We start from the raw sequence: 27,231 nt of genomic DNA, 5'->3' as shown, positions 1-27,231 counted from the left end.
CTTTGGCTATTCAGGGTCTTTTGTGTCTCCATACAAATTTTAACGTTTTTCGTTCTAGTTCTGTAAAAAATGCCATTGGTAATTTGATAGGGATTGCATTGAATCTGTAGATTGCTTTGGGTAGTATAGTCGTTTTCACAATATTGATTCTTCCAATCCAAGAACATGGTGTATCTCTCCATTTGTTGGTATCATCTTTAATTTCTTTCATCAGTGTCTTATAGTTTTCTGCATACAAGTCTTTTGTCTCCCTAGGTATGTTTATTCCTAGGTATTTTCTTCTTTCTGTTGCAGTGGTAAATGGGAGTGTTTCCTTAATTTCTCTTTCAGATTTTTCATTATTAGTGTATAGGAATGCAAGAGATTTCTGTGCATTAATTTTGTATCCTGCAACTTTACCAAATTCATTGATTAGCTCTAGTAGTTGTCTGGTGGCATCTTTAGGATTCTCTATGTATAGTATCATGTCATCTGAAAACAGTGACAGTTTTACTTCTTCTTTTCCAATTTGTATTCCTTTTATTTCTTTTTCTTCTCTGATTGCCGTGGCTAAGACTTCCAAAACTATGTTGAATAATAGTGGTGAGAGTGGACATCCTTGTCTTGTCCCTGATCTTAGAGGAAATGCTTTCATTTTTTCACCATTGAGAATGATGTTTGCTGTGGGTTTGTTGTAGATGGCCTTTATTATGTTGAGGTAGGTTCCCTCTATGCCCACTTTCTGGAGAGTTTTTAACATAAACGGGTGTTGAATTTTGTCAAAAGCTTTTTCTGCATCTATTGAGATAATCATATGGTTTTCACTCTTCAATTTGTTAATATGGTGCATCACATTGATTGATTTGCGTATATTGAAGAATCCTTGCATCCCTGGGATAAATCCCACTGGATCATAGTGTATGATCCTTTTAATGTGTTGTTGGATTCTGTTTGCTAGTATTTTCTTGAGGATTTTTGCATCTATATTCATCAGTGATATTGGTCTGTAATTTTCTTTTTTTGTAGTTTCTTTGTCTGGTTTTGGTATCAGGGTGATGGTGGCCTCATAGAATGAGTTTGGGAATGTTCCTTCCTTTGCAATTTTTTGGAAGAGTTGGAGAAGGATGGCTGTTAGCTCTTCTCTAAATGTTTGATAGAATTCACCCGTGAAGCCATCTGGTCCTGGACTTTTGTTTGTTGGAAGATTTTTAATCACAGTTTCAATTTCATTACTTGTGATTGGTCTGTTCATATTTTCTATTTCTTCCTGGTGCAGTCTTGGAAGGTTATACCTTTTTAAGAATTTGTCCATTTCTTCCAAGTTGTCCATTTTATTGGCATACAGTTGCTTGTAGTAGTCTCTTGGGATGCTTTGTATTTCTGTGGTGTCTGTTGTAACTTCTGTTTTTTCATTTCTAATTTTATTGATTTGAGTCCTCTCCCACTTTTTCTTGATGGGTCTGGCTAGTGGTTTATCAGTTTTGTTTATCTTCTCAGAGAACCAACTTTTAGTTTTATTGATCTTTGCTTTTGTTTTCTTTGTTTCTGTTGCATTTATTTCTGCTCTGATCTTTATGAATTCTTTCCTTCTGCTAACTTTCGGTTTTGTTTGTTTGTTCTTCTTTCTCTAGTTCCTTTAGGTGTAAGGTTAGATTGTTTATTTGAGATTTTTCTTGTTTCTTGAGGTGGGCTTGTATCGCTATAAACTTCCCTCTTAGAACTGCTTTTGCTGCATCCCATACGTTTTGGATCATCGTGTTTTCATTGTCATTTGTCTCTAGATATTTTTTAATTTCCTCTTTGATTTCTTCAGTGATCTCTTGGTTATTTAGTAACGTATTGTTTAGCCTCCATGTGTTTGCGTTTTTTACGTCTTTTCCCTTGTTAATCATTTCTAATCTCGTAGCGTTGTGGTCAGAAAAGATGCTTGATATGATTTCAGTTTTCTTAAATTTACTGAGGCCTGATTTGTGACCCAAGATGTGATCTATCCTGGAGAATGTTCTGTTCACACTTGAGAAGAAAGTGTAATCTGCTGTTTTTGGATGGAATGTCCTATAAATATCAATTAAATCTATCTGGTCTATTGTGTCATTTAAAGCTTCTGTTTCCTTATTTATTTTCATTTTGGATGATCTGTCCATTGGTGTAAGTGAGGCGTTAAAGTCCCCCACTATTATTGTGTTACTGTCAATTTCCTCTTTTATAGCTGTTAACAGTTGCCTTATGTATTGAGGTGCTCATATGTTGGGTGCATACATATTTCTAATTGTTATATCTTTTTCTTGGATTGATCCCTTGATCATTATGTAGTGTCCTTCCTTGTCTCTTGTAACATTCTTTATTTTAAAGTCTATTTTATCTGATATGAGTATTGCTCCTGCAGCTTTCTTTTGATTTCCATTTGCATGGAATATCTTTTTCCATCCCCTCAGTTTCAGTCTGTATGTGTCCCTAGGTCTGAAGTGGGTGTCTTGTAGACAGCATATATATGGGTCTTGTTTTTGTATCCATTCAGCAAACCTGTGTCTTTTGGTTGGAGAATTTAATCCCTTCTCGTTTAAGGTAATTATAGATATGTATGTTCCTATGACCATTTTCTTAATTGTTTTGGGTTTGTTTTTGCAGGGCCGTTTCTTCTCTTGTGTTTTCCACTTAGAGAAGTTCCTTTAGCATTTGCTGTAGAGGTGGTTTGGTGGTGCTGAATTCTCTTAGCTTTTGTTTGTCTGGAAAGCTTTTGCTTTCTCGGTCAAATCTGAATGAGATCCTTGCTGGGTAGAGTAATCTTGGTTGTAGGTTCTTCCCTGTCATCACTTAAAGTATATCATGCCACTCCCTTCTGGCTTGTAGAGTTTCTGCTGAGAAATTAGTTGTTAACCTTATGGGAGTTCCCTTGTATGTTATTTGTCATTTTTCCCTTGCTGCTATCAATAATTTTTCTTTGTCTTTGATTTTTCCCAGTTTGATTACTATGTGTCTTGGTGTGTTTCTCCTTGGATTTATCCTGTATGGGACTCTCTGTGCTTCCTGGACTTGAGTGGCTATTTCCTTGCCCATGTTAGGGAAGTTTTCGACTATAATCTCTTCTAATATTTTCTCGGGTCCTTTCTCTCTCTGTTCTCCTTCTGGGACCCCTATAATGCGAATGTTGTTGCGTTTAATGTTGTCCCAGAGGTCTCTTAGGCTGTTTTCATTTCTTTTTATTCTTCTTTCTTTATTCTGTTCCGCAGCAGTGAATTCCACCATTCTGTCTTCCAGGTCACTTATCCGTTCTTCTGCCTCAGTTATTCTGCTATTGATTCCTTCTAGTGTATTTTTCATTTCAGTTACTGAATTGTTCATCTCTGTTTGTTTCTTCTTCAGTTCTTCTATGTCTTTGTTAAACATTTCTTGCATCTTCTCGATCTTTGCCTCCATTCTTTTTCCGAGGTCCTGGATCATCTTCACTATCATTATTCTGAATTCTTTATTGGAAGGTTGCCTATCACCACTTCATTTAGTTGTTTTTCTGGGGTTTTATCTTGTTGCTTCATCTGGTACATAGCCCTCTGCCTTTTTATATTGTCTGTATTTCTGTGGATGTGGTTTTTGTTCCACAGGCTGCAGGATTGTAGTTCTTCTTGCTTTTGCTGTCTGCCCTCTGGTGGATGAGGCTATCTAAGAGGCTTGTGCAGGTTTCCTGATGCAAGGGACTGGTGGTGGGTAGAGCTGACTGTTGCTCTGGTGGGCAGAGCTCAGTAAAACTAATCTGTTTGACTGCTGATGGTTGGGGCTGGGTACCCTCCCTGTTGGTTGGTTGTCCTGAGGCAACCCAACACTGGAGCCTACCTGGGCTCTTTGGTGGGGCTAATGCCATACTCTGGGAGGGCTCACGCCAAGCAGTACTTCCCAGAACTTCTGCTGCCAGTGTCCTTGTCCCCACAGTGAGCCACAGCCACCCCCCGCCTCTGCAGGAGACCCTCCAACACTAGCAGGTAGGTCTGGTTCTGTCTCCCCTGGCATCACTGCTCCTTCTCCTGGGTCCCGATGCGCACACTACTTTGTGTGTGCCCTCCAAGTGTGGAGTCCCTGTTTCCCCCAGTCCTGTCGAAGTCCTGCAGTCAAACCCCACTAGGCTTCAAAGTCTGATTTTCTAGGAATTCCTCCTCCTGTTGCCGGACCCCCAGGTTGGGAAGCCTGACTCAGAACCTTCACGCCAGTGGGTGGACTTCTGTGGTATAAGTGTTCTCCAGTCTGTGAGTCACCCACCCAGCAGTTATGGGATTTGATTTTATTGTGATTGTGCCCCTCCTACCGTCTCACTGTGGCTTCTCCTTTGTCTTTGGATGTGGGGTATCCTTTTTGGTGAGTTCCAGTGTCTTCCTGTCGATGAGTGTCCAGCAGCTAGTTGTGATTCTCGTGTTCTTGCAAGAGGGAGTGAGAGCACGTCCTTGTACTCCGCCATCTTGGTTGAGGGCTGGTTTTTTTTTTTTTTTTTTTTTAATACTCTACAATCATCAGGCCACCAAGGGAAGCTGACTAAAACATATACCTTCTTGAGGTGAGAACCACAGAGAAGAGACACGATCAAAGAGCCAGGCAAATGTACTTCCTGGAATGTGGGTATAATGAGCTCTGAAATGCCTGGTTAGTAGGAAGCATATAGAATATGGCACCCAAAGGAAGTAGAATGTGGACTTGTGTCTTATGCCTGAGTTCAGGTGTTGCTACCTACCCCTGGCCTCCAAAATACCTGGAATTACTCTAAGTACTTTTGAAATGAAGACAATCCTGTTAGATCACAATGATATGCCATCTCACACCCTTTATGATGGCTGCTGTTTAAGAAAAATTAGAAACCAAAAAATAAGTGTTGGTGAGGATGTGGAAAAATGGGAATCCTTGTGCATGGCTGGTAGAATGCAGAATGATACAGTGACTGGAAAACACTGTGTAGTTTCCTAAAAAAAGTTAAACATAGAATTATTATATGATCCAACAATTCTAATTTATGGTATAAACCCAAAAGAATTGAGAAGGGAATGTTACAGAGATATCTGTACCTGCATGTTCATACCAGGATTATTCGCATTAATAAAGAGGTGGAAGCACCCCATGGTCCATTGACAGATGGATGGATAAACAAATGTGGTATATATACAATGGAACGTTATTTGGCCTTAAAAAGAAAGCAGATTCTGACACATGCTACAGCATGGTTGCACCTTGATGACATTATGCTCAGTGAAATGAGCTAGTCACAAAGGACAAATACTACTTACATGAAGTACATACAGTAGTCAATTCATGGGGACAAGAGGTAGAATGGTGGTTGCCAGGAGCTGCCAGGACAGGAGACGGGGGAGTGGGGAGTTGTGGGGGGTTTTTTGTTTGTTATTTTATTTTTTTACATCTTTATTGGAGGAGTTGTGGTTTAATGGGTACAGAGTTTCAGGTTTGCAAGATGAAGGGAGTTCTGTAGCTGGATGGTGGTGATGGCTTCAACAATGTGAAGGTATTTAATACCACTGAACTGTATACTGAAAAATGGTCAAAGTGGTAAGTTTTATATGTATTTTACCGCAAGTAAAAGAATATTATGTACATAATGATATATCTGTTTTATTATGTATCATTTATTATGTATATAACGGTTTCCCTTTTAGGAAAAATGGAAAGAAATTTTCAGCATGTAGAATCCCTGGATTTGATGATTCCCTCTGGCTATTAGATTGGTGGCTTAGTGATTAATGTAGAAAATAAATGATTTTAGATTCCCAACTTTTAAATTTTGATTGTACCCATCTCTGAAATGGGCCACATGAGATTAGTTTGCAGAAATAATGAGCATGTCTGTAAAGTGCTTTTAAGTTCTTGGATGAAAGGAATGTGAAACGTGCCCTGCATTACTTTTAATGCTTCTTAATAAGAAAAGTTGTATGTTTGTGTACATAAAAGAACTCTGTAAATAAAGAAATAACATTAGATGATTCTTGGCTCTGCCGGTAATGTTTTGGAAGCACATCTGAGCAAAGACTATAAACATACCTTGACATCACCAGGTTTTGGTTCTGTTCCATCGGTTTCCACCCTACTTTTCTGAGTATGCTCTATGTATGCACTCCGGGGAGTGTGCTTACAAAACAGTGCTGAGCTTTGTATCCATGTAGGTGAAGATCACCAACCATTGTAAACACAGAACCCTTTTTTTTTTTTCACTTTATATCCCTTTGTCTCTGAGGCGCAATGCTAGTTGATTAAAGAGAGAGTGTTTGTGTAACGGGTCCCAGGAAATCATTCAGGAGGCAGCCAGGGACAGAATGGTTAAGAGTGTAGACTGAGTGTCAACATGACCCACATTTTTTTTTTTTTTTTTTTTGCGGTACGTGGACCTCTCACTGTTGTGGCCTCTCCCGTTGCGGAGCACAGGCTCCGGACGCGCAGGCTCAGCAGCCATGGCTCACGGGCCCAGCCGCTCCGCGGCATGTGGGATCCTCCCGGACCGGGGCACGAACCCGTGTCCCCTGCATCGGCAGGCGGACTCTCAGCCACTGCGCCACCAGGGAAGCCCCTGACCCACATTTTTATTCCTGCTTTGCCTCATACGAATGTGGGGACTTGATGAAGTCACTTGGCTTCCGAGTGTCAGTGTCCTCGCCTTTAAACTAGGTCTAGGAATTAATGTCACATGGATTTGTTGTGAAGATGTGACTGGATGAGAAAATGTTCTTGGCCCATACCTGGGTTGTGGGAACGCTCAGTCAGTAGTAACTATAAATATTCTTAAGGACTGGGGCACTGGCCTTTTAGGTATTATTTCTATAAGACTAACCCATTATGGAAAGGCTTTGTTCTTTTCTGTTTAATGTTTTTGTTCTTTCATTTCTGTTTATGTTTTTGCAGTCCTTGGTGATTTTCATTACATTTATTTACTGCTTATAACATAAACCACGTTATTTATATAAATTTAAAGAGTGAAGCCAAAGAAAAAAATCAACGCAGTAGCAGTTTTAGGGGAAAAGCATAGCCGCGAAAAATCTACGTAATGTGTTTTCTCCAAGGAACAAGAGGAAAGAATATTACTTTCTTTGTTCTTTTGATTCCTGGCGCCCCTCCCACCAGGTTCTGTCCTGACTACCTCCCTGTACCCCACTCATACTTCCCGTCCTCCACCAAGACCTCCGGCATTTTTTCTCAGTCCTCCCCACGTTCTCGACTATTTTCTTCCTCTCCTTGAGGACAGGGACTGTGCTCTCATTTCTGTTGCTCTAGTGCTTGTTGCAGGCCCTGACAAGTTGCACGAGTTTTAATAGGAATTCCTAACATTTGTGGAATCCTTAACACGTTTTAGCCTCTTTCTCTACCATCTCCCACCTAATCCTCACAATGTTCTAGTTCTCCTCATCGGACAGCTTTAAAAACTGAGGCACTGTGAGCTTAACCCACTTATCAAGTCAGCGGCAGAGCCTGTATTCAAATTTATTTTAGGGAGATTCTCAACTCCAGAGCCTGAGCAGCTAACCACTCTGCTGGTGACTTCAACATGCTGTTGACTGCAGTCACAGTAGAACTGCTTCGTATCATGATTTCATGTACACACGCACACACACACGCACACACACACACGGGAATAAAAATTTCAAAAAATATTATTTCTCTTGTGCTCTGCCCTCTAATATTTTCTATTATATCCCTTCCATTCTAGTTAATATAAATGATAAAATGATGGTCACAAGGCACAAAATGGACTGATCCATTGGATGCACCTGCAGTTTGACAAACACCACCCCTCACTGTCCCCCTGTTGGGCTGGCCTCCTGGTCATTGTTAGCATTACACCAGGAGCTTCACTGTTGTTCCAAATTCTCACAGGAGCCCCGCAGCGTTATCCCCATTTTACAGTAAGGGAACTGAGTCTTGGGAAGATGAATAACTTACCCTGAGTCTAATTGCTAATAAGCAGTAGAATCAGAACTGTCTGACTGCAAATACCTATATGTATATTTCAGTGTATGTTTGTTGTACTGAAGGCCGTTTTCGTTGGATATTTTACCCATTTTTTTTTTTTACTACCACCCCACTAAAAAGGATTCCCAAAACCATCACAAAGTTAACAAACGCAGAACAGAGCTGAAAGATACTTCTCCTAGTGCTATGTCCCGCTTTTGGACAGTATCAATTTAGAAACACATTTATTCATTTATATGTCATGGGGTAATATGTGTCAGGAGACGATACTCAAAATCTTAACTGCAAAAGGCTTGCATCCCTCTTCTCCTAAAATGCATAGGAAGGAGTGTTGCTTATGTCCGCACACCGTAATTTAGGGAACGTTAGAAACTGCGAGCAGATTCTGCAGATTCAGGGAGCCCAGGGAGCCCAGTCCTGCTTCTTTGAGTTGCTCCACTTTGGTGGGCCAGGCCCACGTCCTCTCCCCTGGCTCCCTGCTTTCTGTGATCCTGGGTGCAGCAGCGAGCTTCTGGGCTGAGATCTCTCTCCCAGGCTCATCCCCATCCCTGTTGACCTCACTGTGAGCAGGTTAGAATTGGAAGAGATGTGATATACCAAGACCTGCATAGGAACCAGAGGCAGAGGAGTGGTGACATAGACAATCAATCCTTGAGTCCTGGATGGAACTTTCAAGAACAAATACTATATTCTTAATAAGGTCCTCCTCAACTGGTGTTCACAGTTTCAGGAATAAGCAAAAAATGAAAGCACTTCCGAAATAATTTCCTTAAGCAGAACAGGTAGCGGAAATGTACATGGCATTTGTGCGCATGATATGAAGTAGTTAAGTTTGTTAAAGAGGACAAGGTTCGATTTTATTCAGGGAGCAGATTGATTATCTGAAAGGATCTGGAAAAATGGACTTCAAAACCTCTTTGGAAGATCTCTACACCTAGAGCCCTTTATCCTATTGGCACAAAGAAATGTTTTCAGTTGAAGAGGGCTTCCATGCAAATTCAGTATTTCTGATTGCAGCCCAAGGGTTGACACAGATCAGCAGCCCTCATCGTTCTCATGATTAAACAGATTCATTGTTTTACTTAAAAGTTTTCTTTTCTCAATCAAATCAACAGCTAAGTATTTTTTAAATACAGCCCGGTCTGCTCTTCTGGTATTGCTGTTCCCTGAGTTTCCTTCAGTAGGTTGAAGAACGTGAACCACAGCTCTCTCTCTGACTTCTCCCTGGTTACCTGGTTTTCTTTCCCTTTTTTTCTTGTTGAGAACAAAACTGAAAGAGAGAAGAGGTGGCTATGCTGTTACTAGTAAAGAAATACAACTGGATTCTAGCCTAATGCAGTCGGCCCTTTGTCTCTGACACTGAAGTCTTCATTAAATCCCTTGGAACTGCTCCCTGGAGCCCCTGAAAGAGGACTTTACAGGACTTAAATTCTTTTTCCCTTTGTTGGAGAACAATGTCCTTTTCTCCTGAATATGGATGATGATCAGTTCATTCAGAGGCTACAGGATTTAGAAAAAAAAAAAAAAGAAAGAAATCAAAATGTAAAGTGACTTCAGGTGATTCTCTTATTCTTGAAACAGGGAGGTGAGCTTCCCCTTAAGAAAAGTCCTCAGATTAGAAATGAGGACATAGCTTTAGGACTGGAGGAAGCAGCAGCAGTGGCTACTTCTTTTTTGTTTGTTTGTTTTTTCTTTTAAATCAAAGTATGGTTGATTTACAATGTTGCATTAGTTTCAGGTGTACAGCAAAGTATACATTCAGTTTTACATATGTATATTTAGCAGTAGCTACTCTACATATACTTTAGTAGAGGGCAGTTTCCTGGTTTGGGACTGAAATGATTAGGGTAAGGACTGTGCTTTATCCTCCCACGTTTGTAAACTTGTACAGTTTTTGTCTTGGTCCCAGGGCACTTTAACCCTCTGAAGGTTAGTGAGTAGGATTTCTTTGTAAGATAATGAGAGGCTTGTCTTCCAGCAGCGTATACAAAAGGTCCAGTAAGACTGCAGTTTTCAGTCTTACGGTTGTGTCGAGGGATTATCAATTTACTATATTAAATACTCTGATTCAGAGTGGCCAATTTTGGGTTACACGCCTAATACGAACTCATGTTATGTTAGTAACAAGGAAAAAATTACTACTGAATATGGCACAAAGGGTTACATGTAAAAAGTATCAACTTGAAACCTTGGTGAAAAACAGGTTTGAAACGAATGCTTCATTTAAAATACTACGTTGAACAAGAGCATCTGTTTTTGACTGTACTGTGCCACCTCTTATTAAGTGAGGTTTCGTTGTGTCCCTTCAGAAAAAAAATATTCTTAGGCTAATAAATTTAGCATATATTTACATGGAGTTTGTATATCCTGCCATAAATCTCTACACTGAAGTGTTCTGCATGCAAACATTTTTACAACACGTACTTATACAATTAGTTTATTAACTTCATTGCTTCGAGGTGGGTACTTTAAATAATAATATCTATCAGAAATGATCATTAATTTGACCCTTATCTGCCCTTGCAGTCTGTGTCTACTGTGAGCATTTTATTACCTTTTGTCGATAATACAATGTTTTCTTATTTGGCAAGTGGATGAAAGAAGAATGAGCAGAAACCAAAATGAACACCATGCATAAAACACATCGACGTATTAAAACAGACATGGTTCACAAATTGCCTGCTGGCTTTAAAGAAAAATACAGCTTCAATCAGTTAATGTTTTAGTAAATCATTCTTTTCAGTCAACAAGTTTTGATTGAAATTTTACTGATTTTGAAATAATATATTGGGCATGTCATAACAAAGAGAAATATTCTTGTATAGAAAACAGTTTTCTTCCATCCAGTGCTGCTAAATAAAGAAGTGAAATTGCCAAATAGATCCTTTTAGACTGACAGTACAGACTTAAGTGGGCACCCTCTCGGCCCTTAAGGCCTACAGAGTGTCTGAGGGCTCTGTTTAAAGGTTAGCGTAATCCAAGTTCAGGCGTTGGTCAGGGGTTCAGAAATGAGGGACTCCTCTTCTGCACAGAATCCCGTTTCAGTCCCCTAGTCTTTGGAGAGACTCATGCCCTTTAGAGTTTCCTAAAGAGAAGAAGGTGAGGGAAGTGACAATAGAGAGAGGCCCTGATTATGAAATAGGTGATTGAACTTTATTTATTTATTTATTTATTTATTTATTTATTTATTTATTTTATTTTTGCCTGCGTTGGGTATTGGTTGCTGCACACGGGCTTTCTCTAGTTGCGGCGAGTGGGGGCTACTCTTCATTGCGGTGCGCAGGCTTCTCATTGCGGTGGCTTCTCTTGTTGTGGAGCACGGGCTCTAGGTGCTCGGGCTTCAGTAGTTGTGGCTCGCGGGCTCAGTAGTTGTGGCTCGCGGGTTCTACAGCACAGGCTCAGTAGTCGTGGCGCATGGCGCACGGGCTTAGTTGCTCTGCGGCATGTGGGATCTTCCTGGACCAGGGATCAAACCCATGTCCCCTGCATTGGCAGGCGGATTCTTAACCACTGCACCACCAGGGAAGCCTGTGATTAAACTTTAAATGAGGTCCCTGTGACCGCTCTCTTGAACCACCAAAACCGCACTTCACAGACGTGCTAATACTGTGAGCCCTTTGATTGTTCAAGGAAGGAAGAACGGTCTGTCTTTTAAAAAGAGAGCAGTTTATTTCATAGATTAGCTTAAGAAATGACTCTGGAGTGTACTAAGAAAACCAGGTAGGCACTTCATCAAAAACTTAGACCTCTTACCGCATGTGAATTTGGTCTATGAGAAGAACCTGAAGGAAAAAATGTTCAGGTTGTACAAGCCCTGTTGGCCAAACAAATGGTCCCGTTGTTACTATAAGCAGATACCCTGTCTCACTTCTCCCAGTTGGGCTAAATCCAATTAATTCCTAAACCTGGCATCTTTCAGCCCTTTTATCTCCTCAAACACCAGTCCTTGAAGAGTCCCTCATTTGGGGCCTCAGAGAAGCATCCTGCCCATGGTTTAGAGCCTTAAGTGGTGAATGTGGAGAAGAGTCAAGGGAGAGGGTGGAATACTGGGGACCGGCCTTCCGTCTTCTGGCCACATCGTTAGTGTAAACCTCATGGACACAGATAAAAGAAGAAAAATCGCCTGGCTTATTAGAATCTTAGAGTTGATAATTACAAAGAATAAAAAACTTTTTTATAAAACTCTGAAGTAGAATGATAGTTATTCCCCTGACAAGGAACTTGGGTCTTGGGTTTTTCAGTTCAGTTCAGTAATCATTTTGAAACATCGTGTGACCGGTGATTTCAGTGCTTTTGGAGTGTATCAGCCACTTGATCAACTTTGTGCAAAGAAAGCTGCCTTTATAATGTCTTCAATTTTGGATTTTGCTTAGGCATGCATGTTTTCCGTGGCACACCCTGTGTTTTCATGCATTTCTCTCTCACCAGACTTAAAACTAAGACAATAGGGAAAGAACATACTGGAGGTTCTCTGAGTGTCATTCTTCTTGGCTAAGGAAAAGAAATGTCTGTCTTCTGTCTTCTCAGGCCTTTGTGAAGTGAGGAAGAATAGTCCAGCCCCAAGACCGTTGGGCTCTTCTCTGTTGCCCATAGTCTTGTGCCCTGGCTTACTAGAGCCTTCCAGAAGAAAACTTAAATGGCTTCCATGAGTTTACGTACAAGATTCTCTCTTGAAACCCAGCAAGAGGCATATATTTGCAGAGTAATTTCCTTGTGGTTCCTCCTGAAGCAAATGAATAGGAAGAGCTATTTAAATCAAAATAGTTTCATTATGACACAGGTCACAGTGGGTTTCAGGTCATCCTGGCCTTGCAGTGAATCATGAGGTTCTGTGAGGCATGTAATCCTGATGCACTGGTGAGAGAACATGGGGATCAGCTGATGCCTAGTCAGAGGCCAAATCCTCATGAACCAGAGGTGCCACAGATCCCAGTAGCTGACATTCTCTTTGCACATATGGAGATGTTCCACTCACACATGTGGAGAGATTCCCTATCCCTGAAGGCTGTTTTAGGAATGAAGAAAATATTCTAGTTCAAATGTGCAAATATTTAGCAATTCTGCCTTGAGCCACAAACTTCCACTAATCATGCTCTTGGCATTTTCCAGTATCCTACCAGGATTGGCAGTTAACTTATAATAGCTCTTGATGTAACCTTCCTCAAATAATTATATCCTCTTTCCTTTTTGTTTGTTTCTGTTTAAGTAGATATTACCAGGAAGGCGTTTAAAAAAAAAAAAATCAACCCTTTCTTTCTCTTCTTCCATTTCTTCTTCAGGTGATACACTTCAACACTCTCTTCTGTTATTAGTGTTCAGTGGTCTGGAAGATATTTTGGAGCACATTTTATAAAATGGAAAGTTAATAGAGATAAAATTTTGTAAAGAGGCATTTGCAACCTTATTACTAATGGTTATAGTGAATTTTTCTTTTGTATTTTAATTATTTTCTGTAAGCATTCGTGTAAAATGAAAATAAGCTACAGTAATAACATTCCCTATTTTGTGACATTTAGGAACCTGTTTTATTCACTGGAACAATGAGGAAAAATCTGGATCCCTTTAATGAGCATACGGATGAGGAACTGTGGAATGCCTTAGAAGAGGTAATTTATAAAATGTAATTAATTTGTTAACATCAATATATATGGATGGACATTTATAGCATTGCAGGTAATTAACGGGAGCTTATAGGTTTAACTGACTTTGTTTACCTCCTAGGAGAATACTGATGACGTGGTGCAGTTAAAATGTGTGTACTGATGATGATGAAAACCAACAACATAATGCCTCATGCTTTTTAGCTTTTGCCCTAGAACCCAAAGCAACTAGATCGATTATTTTGTCCTTAGCACAGCACTAAACTAGAAATTAAAATTATGGGTTTTAATTCTAATAGTGACCTAGTGAATTAATTATCCTAATTACCCTGCAACATTCATTTTATTCCTCTGGTCTTAGGGAACATCTACTAAGTGGAGATACTGATAGTTTTTCATTATTAACTGAAAGATAATTGAAATCATACTAATAACATGCTGTGAGGTTTTAGAAGAAAAATTTTATAAAGGTGAACTATACATTTGGAATGTGATAATTATTAATTAGCAATCATGTCATTTTAATGCTGCAGCATGAATGCAGGTAACAGAAGCCTGGCCCTTTCACTCAGTTTTTATATGGATAAGTTCATTTCTAGAGGATTTTCTCTCATTTGTGTAGTGTTCCACTTTGGACCACTTCCTTGAATTTCCTTACTCTTGCATGAAAAGGATTTTGAATGGTAGGGTGCTGATGGTTTGTATATTTTAATACGAATTATTCTGTGCATGTGCCCTAGTTCTGAAAATTGATTCTAAGCTACTGATGGCAGAAACTATATCTAGACTTCTAAACCATACACAGGTTTTTAATTCCTCATACAACCTAGCACAGTCTTTTGCTTTTAGAAAGTAAATACTTAATAAACAGTTACTGAATATTTGCTTGATCTCTTCATTTCAGAAAATTGTGGCTTGTTTATTTTTTTTAATTGCGTTTGGATTGTTGTTGTTTTTGTACAAATCCCAGTGACCAATTGCTCACGTTGTTGTTGTTTTGAATTTGTACATTTTGTCATTTAGTGTCACCTCTCCAAGGTTAGCTGTGAAATCTGCAGTTTATATGGATGAGCTTGGACTCTGAGCAAGCTGATTCGGCCCTACAGTTTTCCTGCCAGTAATTCTGGTTTCTGAAGGCAGATTATCTTTGGCAGTTAAAAGTTAGGTTTTTTTTTAATCTTGTAGTACAGTTTAATCTTATAACAATCCACTGCTTTAAACACCATCTATACCCATAGTCTGGGGAAAATAAAACTTTATGTTGTGTCCTGTTTTTCATGAGTTTTCATTGACTATGAAACATTAATGAAATTGAAGTAGGTACCCTTGACTGGTCTAGCAGTATGGTGTTAAACTTGGGAAAGAAGCATCCCCCAAATAGGCTCAAGGTTTACTGTGGTACAGTTTGTCATTGTTTGAATTTTTTTTTTAAACCTTTAGACCTTCCAACATGGTAAAGTGCTGATGAGATTATGTCTCTAGAGAACCATACTTCCCACAATAATTAAAAAAAAATTTTTTCCCTGTAGTGTACTGACTCCTATCAGCCCTAAAGATCCTGTTTAGATCACATTGGGGGAAATAGCTTTATATTTTGAGAGACTTCCTTAACTAATCCCTAGGTGGGGTTTCTGGTGGATGTCATGTGGCGGTGATGGGGGACACTGAGATCTTTCTGTCCTGAGTTGACTCTACCATCTTTCTCAGTGAACGCTACTTGGAAGGAGCTCTTCCCATCACCCAGCTGTACGTGTAAGATACACAAGAAGTCCTGAGGACTTCAAAGCGCTAATGTCTAAAAGGCTTGTCTCCTTCATTAGCAGTTCATTTAGGAAAATGTCATTCTTCTTTCTGTATCCACAGGTACAACTTAAAGAAGCCATCGAAGATCTTCCTGGTAAAATGGATACTGAATTAGCCGAATCAGGATCGAACTTTAGTGTTGGACAGAGACAATTGGTGTGCCTAGCCAGGGCTATTCTCAGGAAAAATCGTATATTGATTATTGATGAAGCCACAGCAAATGTGGATCCAAGGTATGGAGTCAAGGTCCATGAAACTTGGAATCTGAATTTTAAATGTGGTAAATGGGAAACATTTAATGTTGCTGAGAAATGTTCTGAGCGCTCTCTTTTCCCCACAGATATCTCTTGCTAACATTAATTGCAGAAAACAAAGGAAGAAATCAAAACCTGTTATATGGTGTTAATGTTATTAGGCATCCTAAGAGAGCTAGATTCCTAAATCCAGCTTCTGATAGTTTCAAGTAATTTCGAGGAAAGACTGTCTTACATTGTTTTATGAAAAATCTTCTAAGGAGACTTTCTATACTCAGTTTTTGAAAAGCAATATTATGTCTTAAAGTATTGATTTTTTAAAACATTATAAAAATACGTGATTTTTTTTTAAGTCTTAAGTCTGCTATTTCTGTCTTTACTGAACTAAATTCAACTTCTTTGTTTCCAGAACTGATGAGTTAATACAAAAAAAAATCCGCGAGAAATTTGCCCAGTGCACTGTGCTAACCATTGCACACAGATTGAACACCATTATTGACAGCGACAGGATAATGGTAAGACCCTCACCTGTGGAAAATTAGTCATTCCCATTTATGTTCAGCTTTGTCAATGCATCCTTCCTTAGAAAACGTGATAGGAACCTCCAATAAGTTAATTTTCTCTTAAGTTTTCCTCTCATTCCTGACAGTAACTCAAGTATTTACCTACACTTTCAGAATGTGCTATTAAATAATATATCCAGTAATTTCATATTTTCATATTAAAAGTTTATTTGAAATGTTATTTTTCATTAAGATGGCCAACCACGAAAATACTCCAAATCCAAGACACAGCTTCATATTTCAGTGTTCTAGAACACAGTCATTTTTCCTTTATCAGTTATTTTTTCAGATTTTTAGATTCCCTTAATCAAAAAATTAGCCTTTCATTTAGACTGCCAAGAGGTTGTTGGGTAAAGTTGCAGAATTTCTCAGCTGTTGGGACTTTCACAAGATTTCCTGTCAGAGGGGAGTCTAGGAGAAGAAAGGCCTAGTGAGAAAAAGAAAGTATTTCAACAGAACGGATTTAATTTAGGAAATTTTACTACATAGGAATTGGAGGCATGGGAGAATGAAAGTGAACACTGTGTAAGTAATGTTAGGAAGCAACTATCTAGGAGAGATCTGCAGACCTAACTAGCAAGTCTCTTTCACAATAGATCTGGGCACTTCATACATAGCTGCCTCCAAGCTTTGGTCTCTGTATATCTGTCTAGTGTCTTCTTTCCAGATTTGATTGGCTCTGTCTTTCTTAGTAATTTAATGTTTATTTATTTAGCTTTACTTCCTTCCTCCCTCCCTCTTTTACTTTTCTCTCTCTTCTTTCTTTCTCTCTCTTTGTCCTTTCCCTCTGTTGCTTGTTGAGTGTCAATATATCTTAGGGTGTGGCTTTATAAAATGATAAGATAATCATCCGTCAGAGGAAAAAACGTTTGACTGCAAATAAGCCCAAAAGAATGCAAGTTATTTTCAGGCTAACCCCCAGCCTGTGGCAATGAGCTGGTATTACTCATCTTACAGATGATAACTGTTATCACAAGGTACCACTATATCCAGTGATACTGATTAGTGAGGAAGTAAATAGATAAAGAAAGCCTGCACAATTCATAAGAGGCAACAGATGCAGTTAACTAGTGATTTTGATGGTCCATACTAAACGGATGATAGTAATAAACGATCAGTAATACCTGAAGTCCCTTGTGTCCAGTGATAGTGGAGGTGTCTCTTTTGACTTCTTGGGCGGTTTCTGGAATATCACCTCCCACCCTACTTCACGTGCATTTTCAGGTGGGATCCTCAGTGGGGGAACTGACCAGTCTGTCAGCACTGAAGCAGCACCGTTAGCCTCACTCCCCCGAGCTGGACATGCACAGTAGTGAGCTCTGGGGAGGCAGACGACAGGAGTGGGGCATCCCCAACCAAAGGGCTGCTCTGGGCTCCAAGCAGTGTGTCTGGTCATCTGGACTAGGACATCACAGTAGGAAGCAGGCCCCACCGGCAGTCTTCTGTGCGGGACCAGGTGACATTCCAAGATTGTAGGACAATGACACTTAGAAACCAGGAACATTGTTTAGCATGGATCATCCTTAGTCCCTCATTTTGTGTTCTTGAATGCTAATTGGAAAAGTATCCTTTTGTTTCTGTTCTTTACTTTTCGATTTGTTGGTCTCATGTCTCAGCATTGTATTTTCCAGACGGTCCCTCAAAGCATCTTTCTTCCACAAGAAATGAATGATGCTGTGTAGTTTACCTATTTCAAGCCCTTTGTCGGTATTTCGAGGCAGCCGCAGAATGGTGGCTTGATCTCCATCCGGTTCAGTTGGGGGATCCACTGAAGTTAATCATCGCTCCTAAATGTAACCTGGAGACTAATGTTTGGTGTTTGGTATCACAGCATTTATGGTAGCTGGTTTCTTTTATTATCTAATTATTAGAAATACTGTCACCGAGGAATATATGATGGGTTAAAGAAGCAGTGAGAAGGGACAGAATTTGCAGACAGGTCAGCTGGTCACTCCTAAATCTTATCCATCAGCACTTGATCCACAGGTGTGAACATCTGTATCACCTTAGCCAATCAGCTTTGTTGCCGTTATCAAAAATATGTCCATTTGTTCAATGCTTTATGGACCAGTATATTCTGGTAAATTTCTATAATCTCAGATTTTTCTCTCCGTTTTTCTGAACCAATCCTTAACATGGTCTTACAAAGTGGTTTACAGCTCGGCCCCTCCCCACCTTTCTAGTTTTGTCTCACTCTGCTCTTTCCTTTAGAGCTAAAACCACACTGATGGTCTTTCAGTTCTCCAAATGCGGTTTTCACTCTCTCTTATAATTGTGCCCTCTCCTTTAATATTGGTGGCTTAGACTAAGGTGGTAGTAGTGGAAATGGTGAGATGGTTGGATTTGGGCTAGACGACAAAATGGAGCCAAGTGGACTGTGTGATGGATTGAACGTGGGATCTGAGGGAAGAGAGAGGATTCGATCCTGGTTTCTGGCCTGATCATCTGAGTGAATGGGGAAGGAGTCCATTGGGAGAAGGGAAATGCAAGGGTTCTCTGCGGAACCTGTCACCTTTGCGATGACCAACATTGCTCTCTGTGGTGGACCTTGCCGTTCACCGTGGAGCTGCCCTTTGCACTCCGGTGTTGGGAGACCTTCAGCTTAGGGCTCCCTGGTCAAGGTCATCTATCGGTGATGTTGCAGGGAGGTCCCACCAGGAAATGTAAACATGGCCACTTGTTTACATCTTGGTCCAAGCTGGTTGCAGTTGCTGACTCCTTAGACCTCAGGGGACTCGAGACGTGCATCCCCTAGCTTCAGAGCTGGGGAATTGTTCTCTGTGGTCCCATCCACCCTAGGCGTAAACCTTTTATGTTGTTCTGGAGCTTCTGATTACCAGTTGGCTTTCAATTTTGCAAAAATCTCATAAATAATGTTCTTTCCCACACCTTTGATTTTTGTGGCAATTTTTTTTTTGCTTGCTTGATTTAGAAATATGGGCATACCTTGTTTAATTGTGCTTCTCAGATGTTGCATTTTTTACAACATCTGTGAAGCACATGGTCTGTGGCAACCCTAAGGCAAGAAAGTCTATCAGTGCCATTTTTCCAACACATGTGCTCACTCCATGTCTCTGTGTCACATTTTGATCATTCTCAGCACTATTTCACAATCACTATTTTCACTATCATTACATTTGTTATGGTGATCTGTGACCACTGATCTCTGATGTTACTACTACGACTTGCTGAAGGCTCAGATGATGGTTAGCGTTTTTTAGCAATAAAGTATTTTTAAATTAAGGTGTGTATATTGTTTTCTCAGTCATAATGCTGTTGTACACTTGATAGGCTACCATGTAGTATAAACATAACTTCTGTATGCCCTGGGAAACCAGAAAATAAATGTGAACCAGTTTATTGTGATATTCATATCTTTGTGGTGTTCAGGAACCGAACCCCCAAAATCTGCGAGGGATGCCTCTTCCTGTTTCCTTTTCAGAAAGCAAGTGGTTGTCTGTTCCTAAAGCTTTAAGGCCATAAAGACAAGTCAATCTGCTGCAAATCCTGGTGTTCCAGAGGGTGGGCGGCCAGCCTCGGGGAGTGGCTGGGGAAGTGACAGATGCTAATGAAGGGCCTAACCAACAGAGTTATCACCATAAAGTCATGTAATTACAAGTGCTTAAGGTGTAATAATTACATTTTGTTGCACTGGTGAATACTTCTGCACAAAGTCGGATGGATATGGTTTTGTTTACTGTAAGTAAATTAAGCAAAAGGCTTGTTGGGAAACAACTGTAACCTAATTAATAGCTATGTTTATGTGCTGGCTCTCCAAATGGATTTATCCAGTTTGGGTTCATTAAGCACCATTAATGTGTCAGGCTAAAAATTCTATTTTGCAAAGATGTTCTCTCAATTTTAAGTTTATTAAACATGATGGAGTCATAATGACAGCTAATGGAATCTTCCTTACTTTCTCTATTGCCACAAAACAATGGAGTAAGACAGACAAATCAGAAACCCTCTTCCTCCTAAGACTCAACAACTATCTCTACATTAAAGGCTTCTTCCTGTAGTTTTTAGGATTAGCTGGTTGCTTGTGACCTGTTTTCTCTTCAGCCAATAGCACAGCTTTTCCCTCCAGTCCCTGCACACTCCAGTCTTCATATCACTGTGGATTCTCCCTAGAAGTGTGAGCAAAGGAAGCATGTGAAAATCTGCAATTGCTCTAACAATATTGTTGCCTGTGTTCAACATGTTCACTGTCTGCAGTTAGAGAATTCTTAGGAAATGGAGGATGAAGAACCGACACCAGGGCCAGGAAACTTGGATTCCACCTCTTCTGTTTATAGAGTCTTACGGTTTAATATTCTTTGCCTTTCTTCCTCAACTCAGACCTCTTTTTTAGTAATGTTTTCCCAGATGAATGAAAACCAGAAACTATTTGTCACCCCCGACAAAAAAAATTTGAAAACTGTCCTTATGCATAGTCATTACGTTGCTAATGCTTATAAGGGTCAAAATAGATCTTTCTGCCATTTATATTGTTAATCCTATTGTTTTTTGAGAGTGTTAATATTTTTCTGGCTTTGCCTTTCTTAGATATTAGTCAATCCTGAGAACTACTCATCTCAGTGGAATCATGTATTTTAGAAAATATGAAAGAAAATGAAAAGATTTGCTATTCGTTCAAATTTTAGTAAATAAAGTAGAAAGTTGGACAAGGACCAAATATTAATAATACTTCCCCTAAAAAATATATAAAGCCTTTATAGTCAGAATTCATTTCCACCAACTCTGAAGTGGTGATTTTTAAAAGTTGTTGCTTTTGAAGAATGTAAAATTCTTCGTTGTATGAAGTAATTTGATATAATTATTTACTTTGTCTTTGGCATGAGAGAGAACTATGTTTTAAAATTGCATTTTTTTCTTCTTCACCGTCAGGAGGAATGGTTATGCTCTATAATGCTACGCATAAGTAAAATTACACATTCAGGGCATCTAAATTGGCAGGGCAAATTATACGACATTTTAATAATTATGTGGATGTAACAGATTCAGTTATTCTTAAACTCTTTTGAGAGAGCTGCTGTTAGCAGTGATTCTTAGCAGTAAAAGTTTAACAGGAAAACGGCCTTTATGAGAGTTAATAAATGTTTCCGATTGAATGCCCTGGGACCAAATTAACTGTTAATACCTAGATGTGGAAGAACAGCCTGTGTCCTGCTTAGAGTTTCATCGTATTCTCTCAAGATACATTTACTCTAAATATGATCTAAATGAAGAACTAAGTACCACTTAACATCAAAACTGTTTTCCTAGGTATGTCATTTGGGCCAATTATTTCAGATTCTTTTTTTCCCTCTGAAACCATTAACCAAAGCCACTAATAAGTAGAAAGGCAGAGTTAAGAGCCCTTTCCTCTTCCTTTCAGTTTCCAATTAGTGGACATATTAATGAGCAATAAAATGGGTGAAAGGAAGGCAGCTGAAGAAAGAACAAGAAGCAAGGAAAGATAATTTGTGAAAACAGATTCAGATCCTCAGTAATTCAGATTGGGCTGCCCCCGTGTGCTGGGCAGGCCGTGATCACTGGAATTTGGAGCTCAATTTCTTAATTGCTTCTTTAGACTTATCCAAAGAGAAAATTGGATTTCTAGAGATTTTCTTCTGTGCAGAGCGATTCTGCTAAAGCTGTTTAGGTAGCAGCTCTTACTGCCAGCTTTTCACTCTCAGGAGGATAAACTACTACCAAAGCTAACTTCAAGAAGCACCTCAACCTCTCTGGCAGAAGATTCTATCCCCACTTAGCTGAAATATTCCAGGGCCCTAAGGAAATTCCGGAAGCATTTACTTTGTGTCCCCAAAATTGCTCAGATTCTGTGAAACCAACTCGGGAGTTCATTTGCTCTTTGCCATCAGATTCTATGACATCACCCTAATTTTTTGCTAAATTGAGTTTGATTTCCTTGAATCAAGAAATTTCCCAGCTCTGTATATCTGTATAAATAGCCCTCAAAGCTCAAGAGTCTGAGAGCTAAAAGCACTAACTAATGATAACAACCCCAAATGCCCTGGGCAGAATATAAAATGCCACATACTGCTGAGTGCCCCTAATCATAGTCTAAAACTTTCATTTTCTTCCTATAACATTATAATAATAAAAGGTCGGGTTAGGCCTTTGTCTGCCTAGTAAAATCAAACGTTTAAACACCAGCCAGGCCTACCACCCAAATAGATTCTAGTCTCACTGTCTTACCCCTTTTGGAAATATTGTCTGAGTTATAATATGTTACTGCAAAACATTGTGTGCTAATGGGCTTCTTTCTGCTGATTAACAGGTTTTGGATTCAGGGAGACTGAAAGAATATGATGAGCCATATGTTTTGCTACAAAATAGAGACAGCCTATTTTACAAGATGGTGCAACAACTGGGCAAGGCTGAGGCCGCTGCCGTCACTGAAACAGCAAAACAGGTGAGCCCGCTGCGGGGAGTTGTAATTAAGGTTCGTCTCCAGGGTTCACTCCTCAGGATCTGGCACCAGGGGTCTGGTAACAAGCACTCTTCTGCCCTTTTCAATTATAAGCCTCCAGAGACAAAGCTTCATGACTGCACCTTAAGAGTACATTGCAGGGGGAGGACATGTCTGCTGAGAATCTGCAGAACCAGCGGGGGCGGGATGCAGGACGTGTGTGCGCTCACGTGTGCACACACACGCGCACGAGGGAGAGATTTCGGGCTGGAGCTTCCACATGTTTGGACTCCGGAGTCAGATCTCATAGAGCACAGAACACTCCTTCTGCAGACCCTTTACATTCTTACGATTGGTGCTTAGCACATTTATGATGCAAATGCTGTCAGGGAACATCCAGGAAATTTGAGAGTTTGAGAAGAAGAATTGGAGTGGGATGTTATGAATTGGGTCTAGAAAGATCTACCAGGGAAAGGTGTAGCTCTCTTCTGGCTTCTAACTGTAAAGAAAACTCCTACATGGTATTGTCACTTTCTCCCTAATCCTTCTTTGTTTAGAATGAGGTCTGGTTGCCTCCCTATGCTTCCTCTTCTTTCTAGAAGATGAAATTGTCATCGGGACAAATCAAGAATTCACAGTAACACCTAACACTGTAGTCTGAATGGTGCTTGAAGGTTTACAAAGCATTTTCACAGATGAGGTGTGTGGAAGCACTAAGCACTGTACATGGTGTGAGCAAGGTGCTCGATGAGTAGCATTCAGGTCGCGTGGTATCTTTCTAACAAAGCTGAGGTGGTAGTATCTCATAGTACAGATGTGGTAACTGAGGTCTGGTAAGGGACTTAGCCACTGTCATGCAGCCAGCTGTAATTCTCTCTGGAATAAGATAGGAGTGGGACTGATGGAAGGATAGAGGGCGAGAAGGAAAGTCTGCTGTTCTTGCCCTTTTCGATGGGCGGGTTGGGGTGGATTGAGGCCTCGGAATGTATGTCGTGAGGCTTTCTGTCAAAACTTTACCTCCAGGCTTCCCTGGTGGCGCAGTGGTTGAGAGTCCGCCTGCTCATGCAGGGGACACGGGTTCGTGCCCCGGTCCGGGAGGATCCCACATGCCGCGGAGCGGCTGGGCCCGTGAGCCATGGCCGCTGAGCCTGCGCGTCCAGAGCCTGTGCTCCGCAACAGGAGAGGCCACAACAGTGAGAGGCCCGCGTACCACCAAAAAAAAAAAAAAAAAAAAAAAAACTTTACCTCCGGGTGTTAAATTATGGGTGCATTTTTCCTTCTTTATACTTTTCTGCATTTCCCAGATTTTCACTTGTAAGTTGAATAAAATTACTCTTTCAGTATTTAAAATATCTCTTAAAGAAAACGTCCCATAATGTTACCAACAAGAGATAGAATTAGAAATTTGTATGCTCCCATCATAAGACTTCAAAATAGTAAAATAGCTTATTTTTTAAAAAGAAGGGCAAAAATGGATAAAGCCACAAGGGGAAATAGAAAAATCCACAATCAGTGGGAGGTATTAAAACAACTTTCTATCATATTAATAGAGCAAGAAGAAAACTAGGTCAGGATACAGAAGATCTGAATAATCAATTAACCAATTTGACATCATAGGCATATCCAGAATACTGTATTCAACAATTGCCAGTTGCAGGACTTCCCTGGTGGTCCAGTGGGTAAGACTCTGCGTTCCCAATGCAGGGGGCCCGGGAACGGCCTGCAGGGGCCGACCAGGTTTGATCCCTGGTTGGGAAACTAGATCCCACACGCATGCTGCAACTAAGAAGTCCGAATGCCACAACTAAGAAGCCTAGGGTGCATGCCGCAGCTAAGAGTCTGCATGCCACAACGAAGATCCCATGTGCCACAACCTAAACAAGCAAACAAACAAAACAAAACAAAACAAAAAAAGGGAAAAGAAAACATGTCCCAGTATCTAATTCTATATGAAACATTTATCTGAAATGTGGCCTGAATTCTCTGTCATTGTTTTATCTCATTCTTCCGCCTTAGAAATGGAGAGCAGTACCTTCCACTGTTCATAATGTAGGAAATTGTGCTGGGTCACAGAGCTGGCTGAAGAGTTCAGGGATCACGGAAGATTGTATTCTGAACTTTTCATAAGTACTTATATTGTATGTAAATATAGAGAAGTTGCACTTGGAGCCCTATATCTTTTAATGCATGAAATTCACAGAGCGCTTTCATCCGCTAGAGTGTCTCCCAGTCAGAGCTTCCCTCCTAACATCCAATAATTATTTGGGATTCCCTATATAACCTAGTCGCAGAACAGCCAGGAATCTCACAAACTCTTTTTTTCTTTGACCTTAGGCATTTCACATCAGACACATGTGTCCTCACGTATGAGTCAAAAGTCTCCACTTAAAAAATATGTAATGATTATTTATTATCAAACATTGAGCAATGAGAAATAGATCACAGCATTTTTAGGTAGGTACATAACATAAGTTCAACACCCTCATTTTACAGGTAAGGAAGCTAAAGCCCCCCTTAGAAGGAAGTGTCCGTATATATACAAGTAGTGATAATGCAGACACAGGATTAGAAATCTTTTCCTCCAATAAATGTTTTAAATCAAGTATAACGTACATAGAAAAATAGACATAGGTCATAGAATTAGATATCTTGTGATTCCTGGTCTAGTAATCCTGCATGTACTTAAACAATATCAGTGGTAAGTTACATTTGTGTAGTTCTTTGTAATTTATTTTATATACTTGTCACATGTATGATTGCACTTAATCCTCATCACAGTCCCTTTTTATCTCCCGTCATGGATGAGGAGACTGGGTCCAGGGCTCACCTAAGGTCAGAGCTGGTCCAGGGAGCGCAGGGGGTGACTTGGTGGGGGAGGCTGAGTTCCACTCTAGGTACTCTGCTCTGTGTTGAGCCTGAGAACGCTGCTCCTTTCATGTGGTGGCCAAGGCGGGGCCAGTCACCCAAGTTCACAGGGAGACAGAACATCACTCTTGGATTTCAGTCCTGCCACTGGCTCAGGTCACTTCTTCGGAAAGACATAACAGAATAACATATCCTGATTCTCATCTCAGTTGAGTACCTTCTTGACATTATTTCTACATACGCTTGATCCTCTTAGGAGAACAAGCTGCCAGATTGTCAGTTTTTTAAATGTGCACGCATCAGGTATCATTCAGAGCATCGTTCAGAGCTGTAACACTGGGAGGATTAGCCTAAGTCAACAAGCTTTTCACTCTTAACAGAATTCATTCATTTGAAAAGAAAACTCAACATCTGGGAAAACGTGCATCCAAGTCATGTTTTCTTGACTACGTAGTTGATTCTCTGAAAATGGTGCACGCAAGCTGAGTCACTGTCTGATTGACCCTTTTAGATGATCCATGAAATAGAGAAAGTACCTTCAGATACATAAAGCTGAAGGGTACATTAGTTTGCTAGGGCTGCCATACAAAGTACCACAGAGTAGGCACCTTAACAGAAACTGATTTCCTCACAGCCCTGGAGACTGGAAGTCTGAGGTCAAGGTATAGGCAGGATTGATTTCTCTGAGGCCTCTCTCCTTGGCTTGTAGATGCCGTTTTTTTCTCTTTGAAAGAGAAAAAAGAAAGAAACGTAATCTTTCGTCTGTGTGTGCCTGTGTCCTAATCGCCTCTTCTTATAAGGACTCCAGTCATATTAGGTTAGGGGCCACTTATATGACTTCATTTTAACTGAATCGCCTTTATAAAGACCCTATCTCCAAATACAGTCACATTCTGAACAACTGGTGGGTTTAGGACTTGAACATATAAAATTGGAGGGGGGGCTTCCCTGGTGGCCACCACTGGTGGCACCGTGGTTAAGAATCCGCCTGCCGATGCAGGGGACACGTGTTCGAGCCCTGGTCCGGGGAGATCCCACATGCCGCGGAGCAACTAAGCCCGTGCGCCACAACTGCCGAGCCCGCGTGCCGCAGCTACTGAAGCCCAAACGCCTAGAGCCCGTGCACCGCAACTAAGAGAAGCCACCACAATGAGAAGCCCGTGCACCGCAACTAAGAGCAGCCCCCGCTCGCCACAACTAGAGAAAGCCCACGTGCAGCAACAAAGATCCAACACAGACAAAAAAAAAAAAAAAATTGGAGGGGACACAATTCATCCCATAACAAAGGATAAATGCCTATCATTCATTTTCTTCTGTGATGAAGCAGACCTGATTGAGGCTTTTTTGAACTTTCTTTGTTGCCAGTGTGTAACAGAGGTTTCATTTTATCTATTCGTTTTATCACCAGATACAACCCCAAAATTATGAAATCCTAATATCCTAGATCTAGGACCCTGGACTGGTTTGAATAGTGCAGGAGGCACTTAGCAACCTCGTGACCTCTTATGTTGCCCAAGGTCTCTGAGTCTCAGGGTCCGCACCTGTATGTAGTGCAGGGATTGCAGCACTGTGCCCGGCTCCTTTGCACTTATTACAAGAATCAGATGAGAGAGTGCTTTGTGAATATTGAGCATTTTATAAGATAAAAGTGGCATCATTTTTTTTCAGGCTATAGATTCAACCTTTATCTCCCAATAAGAAAATGTACCCACAGTTCTTCTAAGTAGCATTAGAGACTCTAAATAATTAAATTTTATTTTTAATAAGCAGTTCTTAAAGAAATGATGTGTCTAATGCTACAAAAT

General features: G+C 40.3%; 1 protein-coding gene across 5 annotated transcripts in view; it reads left to right on the top strand.

The window, feature by feature from the left end:
• Window positions 1-27,231, top strand: part of ABCC4 (ATP binding cassette subfamily C member 4) — a 216,277-nt gene that overhangs the window by 179,917 nt on the left and 9,129 nt on the right. For all 5 annotated transcript variants that reach the window (XM_060079791.1, XM_060079793.1, XM_060079790.1 and 2 more), the window contains 4 exons: window positions 13,443-13,532; window positions 15,390-15,562; window positions 15,993-16,098; window positions 22,430-22,564. In XM_060079791.1, the coding sequence (XP_059935774.1) occupies window positions 13,443-13,532; window positions 15,390-15,562; window positions 15,993-16,098; window positions 22,430-22,564 (504 nt within the window). The remainder of the gene's footprint in view (window positions 1-13,442; window positions 13,533-15,389; window positions 15,563-15,992; window positions 16,099-22,429; window positions 22,565-27,231) is intronic.

The sequence above is a fragment of the Mesoplodon densirostris genome, chromosome 17, assembly GCF_025265405.1.
Source record: "Mesoplodon densirostris isolate mMesDen1 chromosome 17, mMesDen1 primary haplotype, whole genome shotgun sequence".
NCBI lineage: Eukaryota > Metazoa > Chordata > Mammalia > Artiodactyla > Ziphiidae > Mesoplodon > Mesoplodon densirostris.
Note: the sequence above shows the minus strand (reverse complement) of the source record. Positions and strands in the feature narration are given on the sequence as shown.